Raw genomic sequence first — 23785 nt, 5'->3', positions numbered from 1 at the left:
TGTGCCACTTCCCCCAAGAAGCCTTCCTTGACTCCCAGCCCCCACCTCAAGTAGACCTTCTATCCACCCCACCCCCATCACTTTGTTTTAAACTTCCTTGCAGTGCTGGTCACGAAAGGAAGTGATAGCAATTGCTTACTTGTTCACAGGTTTATTGTCTGTTTCTCTACACTAAAATGTAAAGTCCATGAGGGTAGGGGCCTGGTCACACAGTAGGAGCTCAGTGAAAGTGTTGGATTAAAGCCTGAGTGAGTGCCTTCCTCTCTGGGCCAGGCTAATGGTTGCTTGATTTATGAGACTTGGCTCAGCCTTTCCTGATGTTTGGGACCTCCCCTACCCCAGGCGTGGAATGGATGGCACACCTCATTCTTCTGTATCACCTGCTGCCCTGGAATGGTATAATTCTCTATAATTCCGGGGAAGGTTGGCCTTCCCCACCAGCCCATGAGCCCCTGAAGTTCAGCTCCATGTCCCCAGCTCAGTGCCAGGTGCTCTAAGAATTTGTGTTGCCTGAATGAATGGAACCTGAACATATGCCCCCTTGGCCTCCACAGAGAAGCAGGCAAGGTGTTTTATGAAGGACACAGAGACCCTCAGGGGACAAATCAGTGGGATTCAACAAATATTCATAGATGTGTGATACTGAATGGCCATCCAGAAAGGATCCACCAGAAGTACTGGAGAGCACTTTTGTTTTAAAAAAGTCTCTGTCAATTTGGTGAGCAAAAGAAGTCTCTGTATTTCAGTGTGCATTTGTTGGGTTGCTAATGAGGTTGCCCCTTTGCCTGGGCCCCTTCCTGGCAGGCTGTGCTCTCTGGCGGTCCTCAGAGAGGATATGGCCGCTGACCCTCTGCTGCAGCTGGCCCAAGGGGCTGGCCCACGCACCGTCACTCAGCAGAAGAGGCCTTGTGGCTGTCCCATGACTTGAGGGGCCACCACCCTGAGCAGGGGCCACGTCCCTCTTTACCTGTCACTGCTAGTGGACCGCACTGTCCCTGGCTTGGGGCCTCCTTGGTTTTCTTCCAGCCGCTTCCGGGCCTTTGACTTGGGCTTTGGTGCTCCTTCTGACCTGGATCCACCGTCATCAGAGAGGCCTGGATGGGAGGGGAGAATCACAGGTCAGAGGGTCATTACCATCAGACTGCCAAGAGACAGGAAATGCCTTTTTCTCCTGGTTGGGTATTGGTACATTACAGGGACGGAGGCAGGAAGAATGATGATAAAAGTCTGTATTTTTAAATAATTGATTTTCTCATCTTGTTGGTAAAAGGTCTTTTGTTTCTGATTAGAACGAATATATGTATTGGGAAAAAATGACTCAGAAGAGTTTAATGAAGGAAAGAAAATCTACAGTCCTACCACTGGAAATTGTAATTCGCCAACTCAGAGGTCCAATTTCTGAAAAGCACAGTGGTTTATACAACAACAGTTGGCAAGATCAAGCTTTCTTAGGGAATAATGGGTTAAAAATAGCAATACATACATTTGAAAAGCTCAGTGAAAGGGACCAACTTCAAGAGCCAACCGATTTTGCCAGTGTCAAGGCTGCCCTGTCAGGGGGTCTGAATCCCCTTCTCCAGCTGGTCAGGAGACTTGACCAGAGGACAGGTGTGCGTCCTCATAGTTTTACACCATGCAGATGCCAATTCAAATTTTAAACCAGTTCTTACTGGTTTGCCATAATGCCCCCATTTTTCCTCATTTTGTTTTCACAACTCTGAACAAAAACCTTTACAACAGTCTAGCCTCTTCACGATTATCATGGTGCTCTTTGTGTCTCTGGTCTGGTCTCTCACCTGTGAACTGAGGGGAGGGGCATAGCAGGGACCTGACATTGCTCCCATCCCCACAGACCTGCCCCCGGCCCAGGGGCTTCGAGAGGGGATGACTGAACTGCACCACAAATATGCAAAAAAGGGAACAAAAATATGCAGAAAATCCCAGACAGATTTACATTTTGGATATACAAGTATGAAATGTTATCTGAGAGCTGCAGGCTGTAAGCCCTTCTAGACACTTTTCTAGGATCATACCTATTTAGATTACTTATATTTAAAAAACTGTTATCAGACTAGACAGACTGTTTTGTTTTACAAACTGCCTCCCCACCTGCCCTTCATATGGTTTGCACACTTTCTATACCAATAAGTCTAGATTGACACATCATTGTTGTTGGGCAGACTGTACAGTATTCCTTGGTGTGGGTGCAAGTTTATAATTTCTTTATAAATCCCTTATGATAGGGCTCTTTGCATTTGAGGATAATTAATATCCACAAATGGGCTTCCGAAGAGGCACAGTCGTAAAGAATCCCCCCTGCCAATGCAGGAGACGCAGGTTTAACCCCTGGGTTGGGATGGTCCCCTGGGGGAGGAAACGGCAGCCTGCTCCAGTATTTTTACCTGGAAAATTCCATGGACACAAGAGCCTGGTGGGCTACAGTCCATGGGGTCACAAAAAGTCAGACGTGACTAAGCACAACCAATATGGGCAGATAAAACCAGCAGGTATCTTTACAAACATCACAAACACGAGAATGGACAGCCATTACCCAGCAGCTCCCTGCGGGTCCTGCTCGCTATTTCTTTGATCTCCATGCGGGACAGGGACAAGGAGTGAGTGACAGGAATGGCCGCGATGCCAATGCCGATGGAGGTGGGTGGGGTGATGACCTTGGAGACTAAGGGCGATTTCAGAGGCCGCTCGATGCTTCTGCCCACCAGGTTTCTGAGTGGAATCTTGTACAGATTTTTGGACTGAATTTCACCTGAAATAAGTGTTCAAAAAGAACATTAGAACTTTAAGAAGAGCTCATGTTATTCATGAGAGAATATTTCCTGGTTCCTCAACATAATTAGCATGAAAGAAGAATTTATGTCACAGGCTGACCGCCCCCGCCTGCCAACTTTCATCAGGGGCAATAAAGTGGTGGGACCCCCTGGCTCTGTCCTCTAACGGCATCCTGTTCATGGGTGAACGGGACAAAACACACCCATTCCTGGTTATGCGTGGGCAGGAGGAAGGAGGCGGGAAGAAAGGCACAGCTGTCCTGCTTGGGAGCGCCGAGCTCTCCTGGCAGCGAGCCATAAGGATGACTCATGTGGTGAGAAGTTAGGAAAAGCGTGAGGCAGTAACCACAGCAAAGGCCTGTGGGGTTCAAGGGCGAAGCCAGACGGAGTGAAAGCTGGGTGCTGAGTAATGTGTGGGTTTTATGATGATATCCTTTTAGCTTTGAAATTCTATTATATCCTTAACATTCCTGAAGGGAGGATAACTTGCTGGGGCCAACTGCAGTCTCTCTCTCAACTTCCTTCTCCCCTTTGAAACAAGTGTTTTCATAATGGGAATTGTTTGGGGGTGGGGATTATCACAAGGTTTCTTAAGAATGCAACCACACTGCAAGTTTTTTTGTGGCTTCAAACAGTAATCACTGTTTGTTTCCTTCAACAGTAATCACATGTCAGTATTTGACAATGAACTACAGGGGCTTCCCTGGTGGCTCAGACAGCAAAGAATCTGCCTGCAATGTAGGATACTTGGGTTCAATCCCTGGGTCAGGAAGATTCCCTGGAGACAGGAATGGCAACCCACTCCAATATTCTTGCTTGGAGAATTCCATGGACAGAGAAGCCTGGCAGGCTATGGCCTATGGGGTTGCAAAGAGTCGGACATGACTAAGCTACTAACAACCTTTCAGAGAAATCAGAACGGATCAAAAATGTCTATCATAAGACAGTAAAAACTAGACTTCACCTTCCCCCAGGGAAGAAGGAAACACTGGAGTATCTCGGCTTGGGGGTGTCTGAGGAGAATTGTGGGCACTGGCCCCCTTGGAGCTGCCTCCGGACGAGACCTCGTTCGCTGATGCGGTTGCTGTGAAGTAGATATCCGACTGGAGAGAAAGAGAAGGCGTTTCTGAGCTGTGTAGTTTTAAGGGCCCTGCACCCACTGGCCCTCCTGTCATCACTGCACAGACCCCCAGCTGTCTGTCCCACGGGGTCTGCGGTGCAGGAAGGAGCCAGGGAAGCGGCTGCCAGCTCTGGGCTCAGAAGGCTCCTGAGGGCTCAGTTCTCCTACTTCTTATCTACTTGTTGACACAAAATAGAAAAGAGTCAATTTCCCACACGCCTTCCACAAATACAGACACAATACACTTCCCTGAAAGGGAGCTTGGGCACCAGAGGTTAGAACTGGGGAAGGTTTGGAATCTAGTTATGTCTGTGTCCCGGGTGGGGACATGGGTCCTCACCCATGATTCAGCAAATACTCAAGCCCACCCGCGATGGGCCAGCTCTGGGGCAATGGCGCTGGTGTGTGGCTCCTGTGGACTCAGGGCACTGCGTTTCAGGGGTCTTGCAAGCTGGCTGCTAAACACAGCCATTATTCAATTTAAATTGTGCTAAAAGAACAAAGGAACTAAATATCAAAATTCAACCATTCCTCATTATTTTACTACACTGACAATTCTCCATACTCTTGAGGTAATTTATACAGTGTCTGTGTGTATGTGTGTTGGGGGGGGATTGTGTAATAGTGGCTCCTAATGCGTGTGCTGAGGTGTCACCCGGGAAGCTTGAGATCAATCATGGTGGGACTATTTACACTGTGGAAATCGGCAAATGCTATAAACCAGAGGTTGATTTGTTGTTTTGTTGATGGTCTGGACTTAAAGTGATGGAGAAAACATTAATAATGAAGATTAAAATTAAAAAGTATGTTGTCCAGTGCTGAAATTGAAAGAAGTTTTAGTTTAATGATTTGTATGAGGGTGAAAAATAGTTTAATAGATCACATGTCAGATTTAATGACAACAAACTTGGAAAAAGAATGAACGGGTTGAGATATAATTCCAACTGTAAAATTGTGGTTGAACTGCAGCCAGGGGTTGGCTATGGATAAAGGAAAATCAGTGAAAATTAAGAGTGGGACATGACTGAGTAACTAATTCTTGCTTCTTCTTAGTGAAAACAAAAGTGTTTTATGAGAGCCAATTGGCTAAATGGACTTTGAGATAAAAAGCATTGTATATTTTATTTTTAGTTATAAATTGTAAGCTATTTATGTTTTTATAATCAGTAAAATATATTTTTAAATTTTAAAACATTCTAATCAGAGGCTTGGTCTACAATGTTGTGTTGGTTTCTGCTGTACAACAATGTGAATCGGCCACAGGCACACACGCGGCCCCTCCTTCCCGAGCCTTCCTCCCACCCTCCCCCATCCCACCTTCCAGGTCATCGCAGAGCACCAGGCTGAGCTCCCTGTGTTATACGGCGCCTTCCCACTAGCTCGCTGTGTTTCACATGGTAACGTATCCATGTCAGTGCGACTCTCTCACTTCATCCTGCCCTCACCTTTCTCCGCTGTGTACACAAGGCTGTTCTCTATGTCTGCACCCCTATTTCTGCCCTGCAAATAGGTTCATTAGTACCATTTTTCTACATTCCATATATAGGTGTTAATATACGATATTATTAGTAAAATTTATAATCAACTGATGTCCATATATATATATGAATGTGTGTATACACGCATATCCATTTTCCAAAGATTAGTGGTTGCACACTTACCAGCACTCTACTGGCACTACGTTAGTGCAGAAGATGCTAGGGTCTGTCCTCACAGAACTGTCAGTGTGGGGGTGGGGAGTACGCAGCCTCCCACCACCAAATGTGATGCCCGTTAGGATGGAGCACCGGCTGGCCTGGCAAGGCCACGGAGAGGGTGTGGGGTGACCCGGAGGAGGGAACCAGAACAAGACCCGGTGGGTTATGTGCCTGCGGTAGAAGACTCCTGGGAAAATCTTTGTTCCTGCATCCCTCGGTTTTGCTCACATTGTCACTAGGCATGAATCCGTCTGTCAGTCATGTATGCGGGACACAAGTTCAAATTGAAGACAGACAGCAGCAAAAGAAGAAAGCACTACCTCAAGCTCTTGACTGTTCTAGCCTCGGCCTGTCCTTCTGTGACTAGCAACCCAGGCTCACATGGAGGATTTCCGTTTTTGGCTGAGCACTGCTCCCCTGCTACCACCAGCAGCGATGACTCTGAGCGCTAAGGAGGGGTGTTTTGCAGCCCAAGGTGCTTTGAACCCACATAGGAAAACTCAACCCAGGACTGTTTCCAGCTTTCTCATCTCAACACACATATGGTGCTGTCATCATCAGTCTCACCCCAAATGTGTCCTCACCCGACTGAGACCTCGTGGAGCTGGGGGCCCCCGAAGCCCCTCAGACAGAAATAAACCCCAGCTCTACTCACCCTGGAGGCCACGAGCTGTAGCTGAGGCACGACGGCCGTGTGGACCAGGTTCCCGTTCACCACCAGGCGGATCTCCATGGAGTCGGTGGTGAAGGCCAGCAGGTAGGGGAATGCACAGACTGCAAGGCAGCGGGGTGTCAGCGCCCAGCCCGGGCTGCGGCTGGGGAGCTGCTGGGGCCCTCTCACACCCAGCTCGCTTCTCTGGCGGCGCCCAGCTCTCCCCTTCCTCCGCTGTGTCTGTTCCTTCGGGGGCGCGTGTCCCCTTGTTCTAGGAGAGCCTCCCTCAGCCGCTGAGCACCTGCCCGTGGAGGAGTGCACTGTCCCGGCTTCTCCCGTGTTCCTCCCCCACTGCAGTTCCCCACCTCATCTTCTGGGCACACTGCCCGTCCGGGTCCCCAGGACCTTCCCTCTGTGGTCCGGACACGCCCTCTTCTGCCCACGCGTCCAGGAACCTGGCCTTTACTCCTTCACTCCCTGTCCCTGAGTCACCCTCCCCTACACTCCTCCTGTGTGTCTGGGCGGGGGCTGCGTCTTGTTCCTGCTCTCCTGGTTTCACCTGTGACTCTTCCTACTGCTCCCACGCCTCTAGCCTTGATCTGTCCAGTGGGTCCCCAGTGCCGTGGCTCAGACCTGAGACCCATTTCTAACCCTCCCCTCTCTGTCTTAGCCAACCCGGTCCTCCCAGTACCTGGCTCCATCCCTCTGCTCTTCAGTTAAAACTCTATCATGTTTACCTATCAACAAATGCTTCTACTTTGAGGACAATGATGTTAATACATGTGGCTCTGATCTAACTCTCGCCAGGCAGATTGTCCAGCTGTGGATCCTGAACCACAGAAACGAAGCACCACCATGCACGTCCTGACATTTCAGTAGCAGGTCAAGTACCAGAGTTTCTGTGACTCTAGACTTTCAAGCTTCAGAATGTATAAGAAGGCTGCTTGAGTGCATTATGCTTCTCTCCCAAGTCAGTCAGAGGTTCAAGGATGGTATCTTTCTAAATTCTCATATTTTAGAAGTCAGAAAGTGAGGCCCAGAAATGAAAGGGTACTGCAAGATACCCAAGTACTGAAAACTGATATTTAATTGCTTGCAAAGGCTCACATCCTCAGGCACTGAGGAGACCTGGGAGGAACAATGGGAGACAATAGTCCCTGAAGGGGAGCAAAATGAAAAACAGTTACAGAAGAAGAAGACTGTTTACACTCATTATATTCAGAGAATTCATGGAAAATTTAGCGGTAAGCCAGCGCTCACATAGGATGGAAGAGTTCAGATGCGTCTTTCTGGGGGAAGACCATGATGACAAAAGGTTTCCTTACCAATAGCACAGGGAGCCTGGTTCCAACAGAACTGGAAATCTGATGCAGAGGGTTGAACCAAAAAAGAGCCACCATTAAACGGGCAAACCTTTTTGTAGATGCAACTGTCTGCAACGAAACAACAGCGACTTATTTTTGTTAGAGACAACACTCAGGCAACTGAAATCAGATAAATGAGACACAGGCCACAAGAAGAGCATCCTATCTACCTGTTCTTTCTGAAAGTCAGCACAACCACTGCCATGCTGCCAGATTCTCAGGGGCAGGAGGCAGTCAGAGCCAGAGTAATATTTCTGCCACATGTCATAGCTGCCATTTTGGGAGAATTTACTATGTGCCAGGTGCCGAGCTTTAAAACATTTTCCCCTTTAACCTGTACAAACTTATGAAGTAGATGCTGTTATTATGCTCATTTTGCAGATGAGAGAATCAAGGCAAGGGGTGGTGAAGTAGCTTGTCCATGGCCTCACAAGTCCTGCATGGGGGACAGTACTGGTTGGTTTGCAAACAAGAAGGGGCACTTGATGGCACCCCTGGATGGAGGAAGCTCTCCTACAGGGGATCATTCCCCAAACCTCAATCAGCAGGACATATGTGGTGGGACTCATACACTCCCAGCAACATTTTATAATGAAAACTTGAAGCCATATGCCTGTATGCCAGCATTAGAGTAAGGCCAGGGTAATTTAATTATCTGGTTCTTGGCCTGCTCTGAGCTCTAAACACAAGTCCAGGTGGTTCAGACCCTCGTAGAGTGAAAAATTTCACCAAGAAACCAGTTCAATTCAATCACTCAGTCATGTCCAGCTCTTTGTGATCCCATGGGCTGCAGCATGCCAGGCCTCCCTGTCCATCACCAACTCCTGGAGCTTGCTCAAACAAATGTCCATCCAGTCAGTGATGCCATCCAACCATCTCATCCTCTGTCATCCCCTTCTCCTCCTGCCTTCAATCTTTCCCAGCATCAGAGTCTTTTCAAATGAGTCAGTTTGTTGCACCAGGCGGCCCAAGTATTGGAGCTTCAGCTTCAGCATCAGTCCTTCCAATGAATATTCAGGACTGATTTCCTTTAGGATAGACTGGTTGGATCTCTCTGCAGTACGAGGGACTCTCAAGAGTCTTCTCCAACACCACAGTTCAAAAGCATCAATTCTTTGGCTCTCAGCTTTTTTTATGGTCCAACTCTCACATCCACACAAACGGAAAAACAAAGGCCCCTTTTATTCCAAAAGACTGCCACGTTTTAGCCATGCAAACTAGTTTTTCAATTATTTTTAAAAACAGTTTTACTGAGATATAATTTATATACCATAAACTCATCGATTTTAAGCATTCAAGTCAATGAACTGTAGTCTGTTTATAGAGTTGAATAACATCATCACAATCTGATTTGATAACATTTTCATCACCCTAATGAGAAACTTCAGGCCCATGAAGCAGTCTCTCCCTGTTCCTAGTGTCAGAATTGGCAGCTGTGGCCCCTCTGTGAGGCGGGAGAAGTCACAGAGCCAGAGCTGCTGCGGAGGCCTGCAGTGCGGGGCCAGGCTAGGGCAGTGGCCACGGCCATCTGAAGCCCTGCCTGTCTATCCCTTGAGGAGCATCCTGCAGGGCTCAGGCGGAGAAGGCAATGGCACCCCACTCCAGTACTCTTGCCTGGCAAATCCCATGGACAGAGGAGCCTGGTAGGCTGCAGTCCATGGGGTCGCTAAGAGTCGGACACGACTGAGCAACTTCACTTTCACTTTTCACTTTCATGCACTGGAGAAGGAAATGGCAACCCACTCCAGTGTTCTTGCCTGGAGAATCCCAGGGACTGGGGAGCCTGGTGGGCTGCCGTCTGTGGGGTCGCACAGAGTCGGACACGACTGAAGCAACTTAGCAGCAGCAGCAGCAGGGCTCAGGGGCTCCTTTGATGAGACCCCTGTGCCTTGTAAAGCAGTTTCCTTATGCTGTTTTATCATAGTTCTTCTAACAGAGTGAGTTATTAGGACAGAAATTCTTATCAGCGTCAGTTTTTGTTTTTGCTACAGTGGACTCACTACGGGAGGAAAAGAAACCTCACTCTCAAAGACCTTGCTCCTGAGAAAACAAGTGCCCATGAAGGACGCCCAGGTCTCCAAGCAGCGCCTTCGACCTGCTGTGCGAGGTTGGCTCACCCCTCTCCCCTCTGTCTTATTTTCCCTTCTCCAGCGGATCTTTCCCAAAAGCCTTATGCATGCTGTTTATTCAACGTTTTAAAAAACAAAACCCTTTGCCCTTTCTTCCTCCTCTAGCTGCTGCAACCTTTCTTATTTTTTTCCCTTAAAGCAAAATTCTTTGAAAGGCTTGTCTGGACTCCCCAGCTCCACTTCCTCTTTCCCAAGCTCTGTGCAATCAGGCTTTTGTCCCAGCCCCTGCCTGCCTCAGAGGGGGTCATGCAGGCCTGGAGGAGGTGACTGGACTGCAGTCCAGAGGTCCTGTCTCCCCCTTTTCCAATGGGATCCGCCCCAGGGAAGCAGAGAGGTCTCCTTCCCAGTGACGAGAGCTGGTGGTCTCAGACCAGCAGGTCTCTAATTCAAAAAAGAAGCAAAGAGTGTTTCTTGAACTCCAGAGCTTGTAGCCCGTTCACACCCATGCACGGGCACCCATGCGTGGCTGGCCCCAGAAGGGTGAGCTCACTGCATCCCTGGCAGTGCCTTCCACTGTTGTGTCTCCAGAGCCTGACACGGCCTGGCACAGAGAGGGCCGTCCCTTGTAGTTAAATGGGCCCTGAATGGGGATGAGGGGGACAGGAGTCTAAGAAAGTCACTGCCCTGGAAGCAGCTCAGTCTATGACCTTCCCTATTTTGACCTTCCCCATCCAGCTGGTGAAGAACAGTATGTAGATTTTAGTTTTAAAACAAATTTCTCTGAAGAAAAGTCCCTTTCGGCACATACAAACGTTTTTAACTTATCTGAGAGAAAAATTTATGTATAGAAAACTCTGGGTTTCTGGAAGTTATATTTTAGAAAGAAGCAGACTTATAAAAATCAGCTTCAAACCTGGGGAAAACAATCTCCTTCCACAGAGAATCTCCTTCTTTTCTCCTGGCTGGAAAGGGCCTTTCCTGTGGGTGTCAGTGACCAAGACAAGAACGTGGACTGAGATGAGCAGATGGGTGTGCACTGTGTGGGGGATGAATTACAGAAGTCATATGGTCACTGGGGGAAACCAGCTCATTCCCTGGATCCCCAGGTACCTGCCAACCTGCCGAGAGAAAGAGGGAGATGGAAACTGAAAGCCAGATGCCTGACCCAAAGCAATGTAAGGAAGTGGCGAGGTCTGGGGAGACTGAGTCAGGTTTGGGGACCCCCCTGGGATTGCCAAGGCCTGACCCACGTGAGGTCAGAGATCATCTTCTGATGGCTGGTGGGTCTGTGAGAACAGATACATGCTGATCACATCCTGAGATAAAACCAGGGCCTGTAGCCAGGAGGTGATCAAAGCCTGAGGAGGTGGAACTTTTAAGGGGCTCCAGGAGCCAGAGGCCCAGTGTGGGACCACCCCCTCAAATCCCAACCCCCACCTCAGCACTGCCTGCTGACTCAGCTTCTAATTTTGTGTACAGAGCTTGCCATCCACATTGTTTCCATGCCCCTTTCATTATGGGAATCACGTTCACGGTCTATAACCTGCTCTCTTTCTGTTTTTCTTTACCACCTAAAATCACCCCCAGCTGAGCAGCTGGAAGAAAGAAGTATTAATATCTATATCAGTTTTTAAAGCCATATGTTTTTCAAATAGGTTTTTCAATAAAGTAAAAAGACCACACTTTAAAGAGATTAACATCTTATAGAAGTGACCGCACACAGGAGCGCTCCTACTCTGCTCGTCCCTGCAGACCTGGGCGGGGGTGGCAGCAGCTGCAGCGGCCCAGCCCTGCAAGCGCCGGCAGCTGGGCAGCGAGGATCCACGCTGGAGCATGTGGCCTGTTGCGGTCACCCTATGTGTGGCCCTTCTCATCAGATGGGCCATAAAGACCTGCTGTTTTGAGGAGGGTTTTGACAGACCTGTGGATGAAATATCCTAAAAGAGTGACTTCTTGGTGAAGTTCTTTGCTGATTCCCCATAAACCTCGAATTTTTGAAAGAGGAAGTTTACCCAATAAATTTCTCTATGGAAAATTACCATTCTTACTAATCAAAGATTATACAGCATCACCACTCAAAACTGATACAATTCTGGGCTGAAAAAAAGGTTTTATTTAGTTAGACTGCATAGCCCGGGTCCAAGAAAATATATCACTATCTTTAGCTTTAAAAAGATCCTTTTTTATTGTGGTATCACATTAGCTTTTGAAAAGCTGCAAATCCTTAACTCCTATTTGATATCTTTGGTCTGCCTGAAACCCATCTGCCACCTGACCCAAACTAATCCAGCTGAGGCCAGGCATGCCAGGCTGAGGCTGATTTCAGTAACATCTGAGAAATAGCAAAAAGGGGAAGAGTAACTGTCGGGCCACTGGAGTCAAGAGGGCCCCAAATGTCAAGAGAACCTGGGCTCTGCCGTTTGTAGCTGCACAATCTTGAGAAAGTCTGTTCACCGCTCAGGTGCCTTATCTCCGGATGACAGACAGTAACAGAAACTGGTTTTTTTTGGGGGGTCCAAAATCACTGCAGATGGTGACTGCAGCATGAAATTAAAAGACACTTGCTCCCTGGAAGGAAAGCTATGACCAGCCTAGACAGCATATTAAAAAGCAGAGACATTACTTTGCCAACAAAGGTCCATCTAGTCAAGGCTATGGTTTTTCCAGTAGTCATGTATGGATATGAGAGTTGGACTATAAAGAAAGCTGAGTGCTGAAGAATTGATGCTTTTGAACTGTGGTGTTGGAGAAGACTCTTGAGAGTCCCTTGGACACAAAGGAGATCCAACCAGTCAGTTCTAAAGGAAATCAGTCCTGAATATTCATTGGAAGGACTGATGCTGAAGCTGAAGCTCCAATCCTTTGGCCACCTAATGTGAAGAACTGACTCACTAGAAAAGACCCTGATGCTGGGAAAGATTGAAGGCAGGAGGAGAAGGGGACAACAGAGGATGAGATGGTTGGATGACATCACTGACTCAATGGACATGAGTCTGAGTAAGCTCTGGAAGTTGGTGATGGACAGGGAAGCCTGGCGTGCTGCAGTCCATGGGCTCGAAAAGAGTCGGACATGACTGAGTGACTGAAATGAACTGAACAGAAACTGAGAAGTCAGTGAGCAGTGCCTGGGGCTGACGGAGCCCAGTGCGTGTCACATGGTAGGGGTTCCCTAGATGGAAGCCCCTGACATCACTTCCACATCCTAGAGACACCCCAAGGTGACTGCTGTACCATCTCACTGAGAGGTCTGGGTATTGGGAGATCCAGGTGGGAAGGCAATTTTTAGCTGCTCCCTGGAGTGCAGTTAAGGATCCAGGAACAATGCACCAGATAAATCTAAAGCTAAGTCCCTGTACATTGTCCAGAAAGAAAAAAACAACAGTGGATTTTAGCAAGTGGCGATCAAAACACATCCCTTACTTACAGTTGTAACACAGGAGCAGACCGGCTTCCCCGTCTTCGTACACATCAATAGCTGCAACGAAATTAACCTGCAATGAGAATGGGCAATGGTAGTGGGCAGGCTGGACACTGACACTAGGAAAAGATGTTCTCAAGTTTCTGTAAACTCAGGCACGACCGCAGTCCATGGTGTGGACTTTCTCATCATCTTTTCAAAGCCTTTAAGAAGCTCTATAGAGGAGAGCTCTCCCTATTGGCAGGGCTCCCATTTATATAGCAGGCTCCAGTCCACCAAGCTTTTCTCGCGGGTTATTCCTTTCACTTCCACATCATCCCTGGAAAGTAGATGGCATTCCATCCATTTTACAGATGAGGAAAGCGAGGCTTAGAGAGGTGAGTTGCGCTAGTCCCTCAGTGAGGAGGTGCCACAGCCAGGATCTGCACCAGGTCCCTGGTGCTTTTCCAAGCTCAACACCCTTGCACTTCAGCCACACTGCCTCCTGCCTCAAACACAGTCTCTGAATCTCCAGACCACCATGTCTGCACTTTTCTCTCTTTTTTACTTCTTTCACTTCCTGGGAGGCGGCTTGACAAGATGCAGAGGGTGTTGGAAGCCCCAGCTCTGTGGCTTTGGTGAGCCTCGGTTTCTGCTTTTGAGAAGATGGTTCTCAAGTTTCAATCAAAACTCAGAGCCTCTAAAAATCTCCTCTTCTTTCGCTGCCTCACTTGTCTTCTCAGCCCTGTAGTCTGGCCTTCTGTACCACCAGGGACGCTGCCCTCTCTTAAGCTCCAAGAAGGTTTCCTTCTCTCCAGACTGAAGGCCTCTGACCATGGCTCATCTCTCCATCCATATCTTCACAACCTCTGACAGGGGACAGCTCCTCCCTCTGGCTTCTCTCCCACTTCAGATTCTTCTTCCATTTCTTGGCTCTTCTCTCATTTAGAAAAAGCCCCAGCTTGATAGTTTCTGCTCAAAATCTCTAAATCTACAACCTCAGGCACACATTCTGAGCTCCAGCCCAGGTTCCTAAGTCTTTTGTTCTCTCAAATGCAGTAGGTTGAGAAGAACTCAAGGGGCTGGGTAGGGGAGCAGACAGGAGCAGGTCAGACAGCTCCCAGCTGCCAGTACCACTTGCTGCCTCTTGTGGTTTGTGGTAAACGGCCCTCTGGCCCCAGGTCTCCATCTGTAAACTGGTGTAAGAGTAATCCTGACACTGCTGGATTGTCATGAAAATTCCATGAAGCAAGGCAAACATTGTTGCACAGGGCCTGACACATAATCAGCATTCCATGGAAGTCTCACATGACCAGTTTCCTTTCAAGCCTCCTCCTTTCTTTTAGCAGAGCTACCCTCAAAGTCTCGGAGGGGGTCCTTTTCTCACCCAAGTCCAGAGCATCCTCTTCCTCATCTCACCCCTGCTGCACCCCGGGCTCGGCCTCGCCTGCCGGGCTGGGCCCCACCTCCGGGCTCCTCCGTTGTCTCCATCTGGCTAGGCTCTCTTCAGCCCCTTCCAGCCTCTGGGCTTCCCCATTTCCCACCCCAGGCCCTCTGCCCAGCTGGCCCTCACTGCTCTCACCCAAACGCAGCCTTCTCCTCTGAACAGTCTGGCATTGTACGAGTCTCCATTAAACACACAGAAATGAAAGGACAGGGTCTCACCCCTCAACAAAATGTCAGAAAAGCTTACAAGTACATAAAATAAGTTATAATGGAACCCATACCAGAACTATGAGTTGCGGAGGCTCTGTAGGGGCGGGAGACAGTGTGAGTCCTAGAGGTCAAGGGTGTTGATTCTAGGGTCAGAAGGACCTGGGAGTCAAATGCCGAATACTTCCTCTGCTGCTATGTGTCACAGCCTCTGTTTTAATTATCTGCAGGGCGTGCACTGCCTTCTCAGGTTCGCTTGCTTGCTGGCACTCTCCTCTGTGCTGGGCTCTCAGCTCCATGAAGCAGAGGCCTTGCTCTGCTCATGTGACCCCCTCAGTCCCTGGATCAGGACCTGTCAAGTACCAGGAGCAGAGGGCATGCTACCTAGAGGCATGACCATGTAAATGAAATGTCAGCCCTGCCACCCGAGAGCAGTGGGCACGTGGTCAGGGTTTTAACCTCACGGAACCTCAGGGTCTTCAACGATAAAATGGGAGAGGCTGGAACATCTGCCTCTACGGGGGCTGAGGATTCCAGGAGGTCACACAGGGCCCGGTAAATGCTCCATAAATGTCAGCTGCTGGCACGACTTGGCTCTGGAACCCGCACCACTGGGGCGTATCAGGGGAGGGAACAGCCCTTGGGCCCTTGGAGGGAACCCTCCTGTCAGCCCCTAACACTCTGACTTGAATCACTTCCTCCTCAGTGTCCCCAGACTTGTCAGTTAGATAACACTGATGTCAGCCAGCGGCTTCCAGCCCTCGTGGGTGCTGCTGTGTCTGCTCTGCACTTTCTGAGGGAGCGGCCGAGCACCACCGGCTATGTAACCTGGACCTGCTCTCCTCTTTGGGCTGTGACGGGGCTGTGGCTGCCATGTGCTGGGTTTGAGGGCGCAGTCCTGGGAGGCAGGCGGTCTGGGCTCAAGTCCTGCCTCTGCTACTTACTGGCTGTGTGGTTTGGGATAAATAAGTGACTTCTCCTTTCTGAGCCTCAGCCTCCTTTTCTGCAGAAACTGGGGAGAGAACAGCACCTGCCTGTCATGGCTATGGGGCTGAAATTTGGGGTCAGTGACCATAGCGTGGACTTAATCACTCTCTCCTCAGGCCCTCAATCACATTTCATCAGACCTTCATTAACACTGAGCATGGAGAGGCCTGGTTCACGCGTACATGTTACATGTACAGATGTTGATACAGATGTTGGTATAGATGTTAGCTCCCAGGCGAGGGGCCTCAGAGGAGACACTCATGCAGGAGACATTCTTGACCAGGCGAGGACCTGAGAATTCACTGGGAGAGCTTTTAAAAGATACATATTCTGGGTTCTTGCTCCTGGACATCTTGATATATAGTAGGTCAGGGTAGGATAAAGACATTCGCCTTTCATTTTTTACTTGATTAAAAATAGTTTATCTTATTGCATTTTAAAATAATAAAAGTAATATATGGTGGTGGTGAAAATTCAAAACACAGACTTGTAACAGGTGAAAGAGGTTGGCACTGTGAGGTCAGTGTCCAACCTTCCCACATGATTCCACGGTGAGCTCTCAATGAAGACCAGCTGGGGTCTGGGCAGACAGACAGGACGGGGACCTGGGCCCAATGAATAAGCCAGAGACCCGGATCCTGTTACCTCCCTCTGGAGGAGGCCTCTGTTGGTGGAAGGAGGCCAGAGCTGGCTGTTGGATCCAGGGCAGTACGTCGGAGTTGGCCTGTTGGTAGAACGAACTTGGTGTTGACTTTCAGAAGGCTGCTCTGGTGCTTCATAAACAGCTCCTCTCTCGAGCTAGGACTGTCTTGGACCCTGAGGTGGGTTTGAAGCCTGCAACGGGAACTGAGGGGTCTTGGCTGAGACGAGAGGAGGGGCGGGGGCAGGAAACCAGGCCAGCCTGGCCTTCATGGTGGCACATGGAGGAGGTAGGCATTGAGGGCTGCTTGAAGCACTAATCGGCGGTGAGTCCAGGAGGGTCAGCCTCTCTCCTGCTCCACTGAGCTCAGGGCTTGTCCTGCAGGAATGTCTTGGTGAGAAGTAACCCTGTTTCTGCAGGCCGCTTCTACCCGCTCATTGTTGCTGCTGCTGCTGCTGCTGCTGCTGCTGCTAAGTCACTTCAGTTGTGTCCGACTCTGTGTGACCCCATAGACAACAGCCCACCAGGCTCCCCCTGTCCCTGGGATTCTCCAGGCAAGAACACTGGAGTGGGTTGCCATTTCCTTCTCCAATGCGTGAAAGTGAAAAGTGAAAGTGAAGTCACTCAGTTGTGTCCGACTGCTAGCCACCCCATGGACTGCAGCCTACCAAGCTCCTCCATCCATGGGATTTGCCAGGCAAGAGTACTGGAGTGGGGTGCCATTGCCTTCTCCGACCCGCTCATTAGTTTGTTCATTTCTCTAGGGCGTATCTTTCCAACCAAACAGTAAATTCCACCCAAAGACAAGCCACTGTCTCAGCACCTCTGCCTGCTCAGCAAACATAGCCACTGAGGATTAACTCCGTGGGAATATACATACTGACCCACTCAAATCTCCCGGGTAGCGCTTGACAACACAAAAATGTTTTTAAGTGTTTTTTCTTAGAGAAAAGCTTTGCATCTTTGTTTTACAAAGCATGTTGAAGAAAAGACAGAAAATTTTGGAGATTTCTCATACCTTCCAGCAAAACAAAGCACAGAAGTCATCAAAGAAAACTGCTTTTAACTCTTGTTTCCCTGGATCTTCATGAATCTTAACAGAAAAAAATCCACAGACACACTCATGAACTATCAAGGTACTAAATATAAGTAAGTAACAATAATTTCCAGGAAAAGCGGGTTCAGTCTTATGAAACTAGTTGCCAGGGAAGGATTGAGTCACCAAAGATCTTTTAAGCCATGCCTTTTCTGACTCCTATGATTGGTTGTACAGATTGTATTTTTTAATTAAAAAGAATTTATTTATTCATTTGGCTGCACCAGGTCTTGGTTTTGGCACTCAAGATCTTCAATCTTTTTGGTGGCACGTGGGATCTTTAATTGCAGTATTCGAACTCTGAGTTGCGGCTTGTGGGCTCTAGTTCCCTGACCAGGGATCAAACCCAGGACCCTCTTCATTGGAAGGGTGGAATCTTAGCCACTGGGCCGCCAGGGAAGTCCCTGTCTAGAGTTTTGAAAAGCAAGAAGGGGCAAGAACTTTTAAAGGCCAGATTGGGCTCTGAGTCCTCAGAAGTCAGCCGCGGGAAGAGATGACAGGTTCCCAATTGCTGGGAGGGGACCCTCCTGGTCTTGCTAGGAAGAGTGTCAGGAGAGCTTCCATCTCTTGGGTCTATAGTAACATCACCTGGGGGAGACTTACAGTCTACTGCTTCCCATCCCATACACCCAGGACTTCTGGTTTAACTGATCTGGATGTGTCAGAGCACTGATCTGTTTAAAGCTTTCTGGGCAATTAGAGCCACAGTTGAGAAGCAGTGTGTACCAGTGGTTCCCAAATTTGCCCACATCACCTGGGGACCATCCAAAAATTCTAAAGCTCACGTCACACCCAAGGCTGGTGAAATTGCTGGGGGGTGGGACACAGGGCATCGGTAGCTTTGAAGTTCCTTGATGACTTCAACGGCAGATGAGTTTGGGTGCCACCAGTATACACACATGAATGGGCAGACTGAGCTGTGATTGATAACAGCTGAAGATAAGTAGGCCTCCTAATTATATCTAGATGTTTCTTTTTCTGATTTTTCTATTTCTTAAAATTTTGCTCTCAGGTGTTTTCTTTATAGTAATTAGCAACTTTAGTGAATATTTATGTAGGGCTGGTCCAAATTTAAATTGTATTTTTTTAGTTCTTGTAAAACATAATTAAATTCCTCACTCTCTGACACATCTGAACAGGACTGGGGGAAGCTCTCATCAGGAATGACACTCTCCCTGGGCGACATCCTTGTTCTGCCCTGTTCTCGTACCTGAGCTGGAGTGCTGGCCCTGCACCATGCAAACCTCCAGGAGCTCAGCTGTCATCAGGCCTTGCCCTGGTTCCCAGCGATAACTGGGCTGAAGAACTCTGTGAGTTGCTTGTCAGGTTTTGTCCAGATCCAGCACATGGCTGCCCTCTGTGCGGCTCAGGCCAGGAGGTGTAGACCCCCCAGTGCCGATCTGCTTTTCCTCTCTCTCCCAGTGGTGTTTCATCCCATCTTCCTTTCCTAATGCGCCTCTAAGGGAATGCAGACTTGGGCTGTGCCCTCCCCAACCTTCCAGCCCCATGCTGTGGGTCTGCAGGGCCTCTGAGGGTAACCTGACTCTCCAGAGGCCCTTCTAGCATGAATTACCAAACAACTGTTCTCATTACTCAGTTATTTACAGTGAGTTTTGACACTTCATTCCTCTTCTGTAGGGAAGGATGGAATGGCAGGAGGAGGTGTGGAAAAGCTAAAGAGGGCAATGGGCAGTTATATGATATTGAACCCATTTGACCTACAAAGATGGCAGCTTCACATGGTACAGCCTAAATATGTATCACAGGTTACAGATATGATAAAGAGCACACAGTTTTAAAGAAACCCTCATCATGGTCTCACAAAGTTAGAAGACTCAGCTCCAGTCTTTTTGGTTCCCGTTCGCCCCCATGTCCGTCGACTCACCCTGCTGGCCTCCACGTGGTGCAGCCTGAAGGCCTCTCCTGTGCTCTCGTTCACCACGTCAAACTGGTGCCGGTAAGCCACACAGATGAGGTTGTCGCTCTCCTCTGTTGGCCCATCTACCAAGGTCATCACCGCGGGAGAGTCGGACAGACAGATCTCCTGTGTGGTGGACAAGGATGGAGGAGAAAGGGGTGAGGACAGAGCAGCCACCTCACTGCCTGCCCCCATCCAGGAAAGGCCCCCTTGAAGAAGGAATTCATAGGGCCTGGACTCCATCTTAGGCCTGTTCATGCTGATCATGCTCGGCCACTCTGTGTTTAGTGCCTATGAAAACAACAACAAGGATAAGACCCCCTCTAGACAGGGGAACCTTGAAGATCGTATCTAGGTTACTTATCGCCTAAGAGAAAACATACACTAATCACCCCTTCCTTCAGATAGGCCATAAATTTTTCTGTATCTATTGGAGTGTAACCTTGGGTTTATTGATCATTGGCTAATTGTTTGACTGTTTGAGCACATGAGCGTATAGCATGTGAATGATGGGGTTATTGGGATTGTATTTTCCTTGGTTTATGTAAGTCTCAAGGAATTTGGAGTGGTGGGTTCAGACACATACACATGGGGTACAAAAGATTTTCACAAATGCTGGTCGGAGTCCTTGGCGAAGAGGAGACTCTGCCTTGGGCCCGCCGGTGTAATAAACTGCACTCCACTATCTGCATTGCCCTTCTGAGTGAGTTTGTTTCCTGGAACACGTGGCTACAACACCCTCACTTCCTCAAGCAGCCACCTGCCAGGCCCTCTGCTCCTGCAGAGTCCTGTGCCAGACTGGGGCAGGGAAAAGGAGGGGCAGGGATGGGTTAGACTGCTCCTTTCTGCAGTCTGTCCTCAAGGCTCAGACCTCTGTTCACTGCAAAGAGGAGAGGCCAGGAGACAATTTTACAAAAGGGATTCAACAGTGTGGTCTGTGTTAGCTCTTAGAATGTCCGGTCCTTGTCTTGAAATTTAATAATAATAATGAACATTTTGGCCAACCTAATACATACATCATGAAATGATCATCACAATAAATTTAGTGAATATTTATCATCTCATGCAGATACAAAATAAAGTTTATTTCCCCTTGTGATAAGCACTCTTAGAATTTACTCTCTTAACTTTCATATGTAACATTCAGCAGTGTTGATTATATTTATCATGTTGTATATTATACCCCTGGTACTTATTTATCTTATGATGGGAAATTTTTACCTTCTGACCACCTTCTTCCATTTCACCCTCCCCCCAACCCCTGCCTCTGGTAACCATGAATCTGGTCTCTTTTTCCATGAATTTGTTTTTGAAGTATAATTCACTTCATGGCTGTGTTAGTTTCTGGTGCCCAGCATGATTCCAAGTTTCTATATATTTCAAAATGATCCCCCCTAGAGCAGCATCTTTAGGTGTTTACTATGTGAATGAGCTGGATGGAGTCGGGAAAACTCTGTTCGCCTTAGTCTCCCGGGATAACCAGGGCCACAGGTGAGGGCTTCCCTAGTTAGTTACTGAAACACAGGGCAACCCCAGTGAATGATACACCCTGGATGGAAGGAGGGAGTCTGCCTCGGGACACCTTGGCCAGGAGTGAAACAATTTGAAGGAAAAAACCTACCCTGATGTACTGGAATTCTTCAACAGGTGACTCTGACAGGGGAGATAACAGTGACATGCCAGTCACCCCACTTGGCTTGTTGTGTTTCCTTGTGATCAGAAGCAGTTTATTCCGAATGGCAACAACAATCCTCAGCTCTTTGCTGTGGTGAGTGTTGATGGCATACAGGTGGCAGCCTAGGAAGAGAAAGGAACGATGCTGAACACACAAGAGGTGGGAGCCCTCAACTTTGACAATCTGGTGATATTTTTAAGAACCCTGGAAATTAAACATAAGACAGTGAAATGACTAAGGACGTTTTTGCCATGAGGCAAAATGGGGACTTGAAATAAAAATTAGGTTGAGTTACAGAAAAATTAAGGAAGTCATATTCCCTCTATTCTAGAGTTTGTGGACTTAGATTCACATCCACTACATGACATGAATTAAATGGAAAGGTGAGCAGAGTTCCAGGAACAAAATTCTAAAAGTTTCTTTTCATAAGTTTGCTCACAGAGCTTAACTCACCTCCCAAACTTGTCAAATAAGACCTAAAACTTCCTCTAGCCCTCAACATGTTTCTCTATAACTTAAGCTTCTCTTAGGGAACAAGTGATACTACCTTTGTGATGTTTCCAAGTGAAAAAACAAATCAAATAAAATTCCTACTCAAATTTTTTTTTTTCAGTAAAATCTTTGCAGTCTGAGAAAACGATAAATTGGATGAAACCAGCAAAATATGCAGAATTGAGTCACCTTTTGTTTTCTCGAGCTTGTTTTCTCTACAGTCACACTTGCCCTTCACAGCCTGCTTGCCCTCGATGCCCCTCTGCACAGCGCTCAGCCTGAAGACAAAGATGCGGGCATCTTTCCCTGGTGGGATAAAGCAGATGGAGGAGATGGATGGAAAAGTAAGATGACCTGGAAGAACTGAAGGGGTGGACTGTGTAGAAAACTACTACTCAAGAAATCAGGATTTGAGGTGTTCCAGAACTGGGGAGAAGCCCTGCATTGCCTTCACCTAACAATGTGATCAGGGACGCCCACCCCTTCTCTCCCTCACCATCCCTGCCTCAGAGAACAAACGGGCTACCAAGGACCTGAGCCCTGGGCACCAGAAGAAAAAGCTGGCACCGGTGATTCAGCCAGAGCCCTGAGACCCTTGTGTTAGCCGTAGGCTACACGCTCCCCTTCCTCCCAGAGAACATCCCTCGGGGAGGAGTAGCACCTTTGTCTGCTCTGAGGATCAGAAGGTCCAGCGCCTCCAGCACATGCATCTGCTTCACGGGCAGAGTCTTGTCAAACACGGGCACTGATGGGAGGTCGTCTGGAAAAGAAGCCTGGTTACCCAGCGCCGCACCCAGCCCACACTCTCTAGAACTTACAAAAATGTGCCTATGGGTAGTTTTGGACCCCGTTTCTCCCTAGGTGAGGAAGGAGGTCAGCTTCTAGATCCTTCCTAAGGGCAACATAGAAAGTTCAAGCACTAGTCCCCTCTCAGCTCAGGGAGGACTGGCATTTCTTTCCCAAAGGCATTCACACCTCGTACAGGGAGCGCAACAGCAGGGTCCCGAAGCTAGAGTCTTCTCAATGTTCATCCAAGAAAAGGCAGCATCTCTCAATCCCAATTTTGGCTGGGATTATTCCAAAGAACTGAATACCAAGTTTTAAAAAGTGCTAATACACTTAGTCATTTCTCTTAAATATTTTCTGATTTTTTGTGTGTCATATTTGAAACCACATCACATCTTAGGTTATTTTGCATATTTCTCAAGAAAGTAAAATTAGAATTTCCTTTTGTATTTAACAAACACCCTATTCCAACATGGCCTATGTCTGAATCAGTAGTTTACCTATCATTTTTCAGTATTTCTCCATATAGGAATAGGAAATCTTTTAGACAAAAATAAGAGAAATATCGATTACATTTCCAAAATAACATGAAAAAACTAATTTCTGTGGAAACATCTGGGAAGATCTCAGGGAAATGGATGATTTAAAGGATTTTTAAAAAATATTTATTTGGCTGTATTGGGTCTTAGTTGTGGCACACAGGCTTAGTTGCCCCACAGCATATGGGATCTTAGTACCCTCAAACCCATGTCCTCTGCATTGGAAAGCGGGTTCCTAACCACTGGACCACCAGGGAAGTCCTGGGTTTGTTTTTAAGCTTACTTACTGGGATCTTAAATTGTTAGCAATTACTTTGCTGCTTTGGATGGCATCACCGACTCGAGAGACATGAGTATGAGCAAGCTCCAGAAGTTGGCGATGGACAGGGAAGTCTGGTGTGCTGTAGTCCATGGGGCTGCAAAGAGTCGGACCCGACTGAACGACTGAACTGAACTTTGCTCTTGGGAGTCCCTTGGGCAAAGAGGACTTAAAGAATTTAGGCAGTTCCATAAGCAAAGAGCTTCCTTGGTGGCTCAGGTGGTAAAGAATCAGCCTGCAATGCGGGAGACCTGGGTTCAATCCCTGGGTCAGGAAGATCCCCTGAAGAAGGGAATGGCAATCCACTCCAGTATTCTTGCATGGAGAATCCCATGGAGAGAGAAGCCTGGTGGGCTACAGTCCATAGGGGAACAAAGTGTCAGACACGACTGAGGGACTAACACTTTCACTTGCGCTTTAAGCAAAGGGTCTGTTCTGAGCTTGACACAGAATCAGGGCAAGGCAAAGATGTCCCAGGATGTATAGACATTTTAGGCAGAAGTGTCTAGGTGATTCTTTACCTGATTCTTTGAAGATACTTAGGTCTTCAAGTGTTCTGCTGTGGGTTTGGGTGTTTCCTTAATTATAATTT

The 23785-nt window shown here is 48.0% G+C and overlaps 1 protein-coding gene across 2 annotated transcripts in view; it reads right to left on the bottom strand.

The window, feature by feature from the left end:
* The window catches only part of GARNL3 (GTPase activating Rap/RanGAP domain like 3), a 162098-nt gene that overhangs the window by 1404 nt on the left and 136909 nt on the right, over nt 1-23785 (bottom strand). For both annotated transcript variants that reach the window (XM_055541190.1, XM_055541191.1), the window contains exons 20-29: nt 22211-22309; nt 21739-21855; nt 21004-21179; nt 19350-19508; nt 13116-13182; nt 7584-7691; nt 6262-6380; nt 3754-3892; nt 2552-2767; nt 968-1094 (exon numbers count right to left, since the gene is read on the bottom strand). In XM_055541190.1, coding sequence (XP_055397165.1) covers nt 968-1094; nt 2552-2767; nt 3754-3892; nt 6262-6380; nt 7584-7691; nt 13116-13182; nt 19350-19508; nt 21004-21179; nt 21739-21855; nt 22211-22309 — 1327 coding nt within the window. The remainder of the gene's footprint in view (nt 1-967; nt 1095-2551; nt 2768-3753; nt 3893-6261; nt 6381-7583; nt 7692-13115; nt 13183-19349; nt 19509-21003; nt 21180-21738; nt 21856-22210; nt 22310-23785) is intronic.

The sequence above is a fragment of the Bubalus kerabau genome, chromosome 11 (genome assembly GCF_029407905.1).
Source record: "Bubalus kerabau isolate K-KA32 ecotype Philippines breed swamp buffalo chromosome 11, PCC_UOA_SB_1v2, whole genome shotgun sequence".
In the NCBI taxonomy this organism is placed as follows: Eukaryota; Metazoa; Chordata; class Mammalia; order Artiodactyla; family Bovidae; genus Bubalus; species Bubalus kerabau.
Note: the sequence above shows the minus strand (reverse complement) of the source record. Positions and strands in the feature narration are given on the sequence as shown.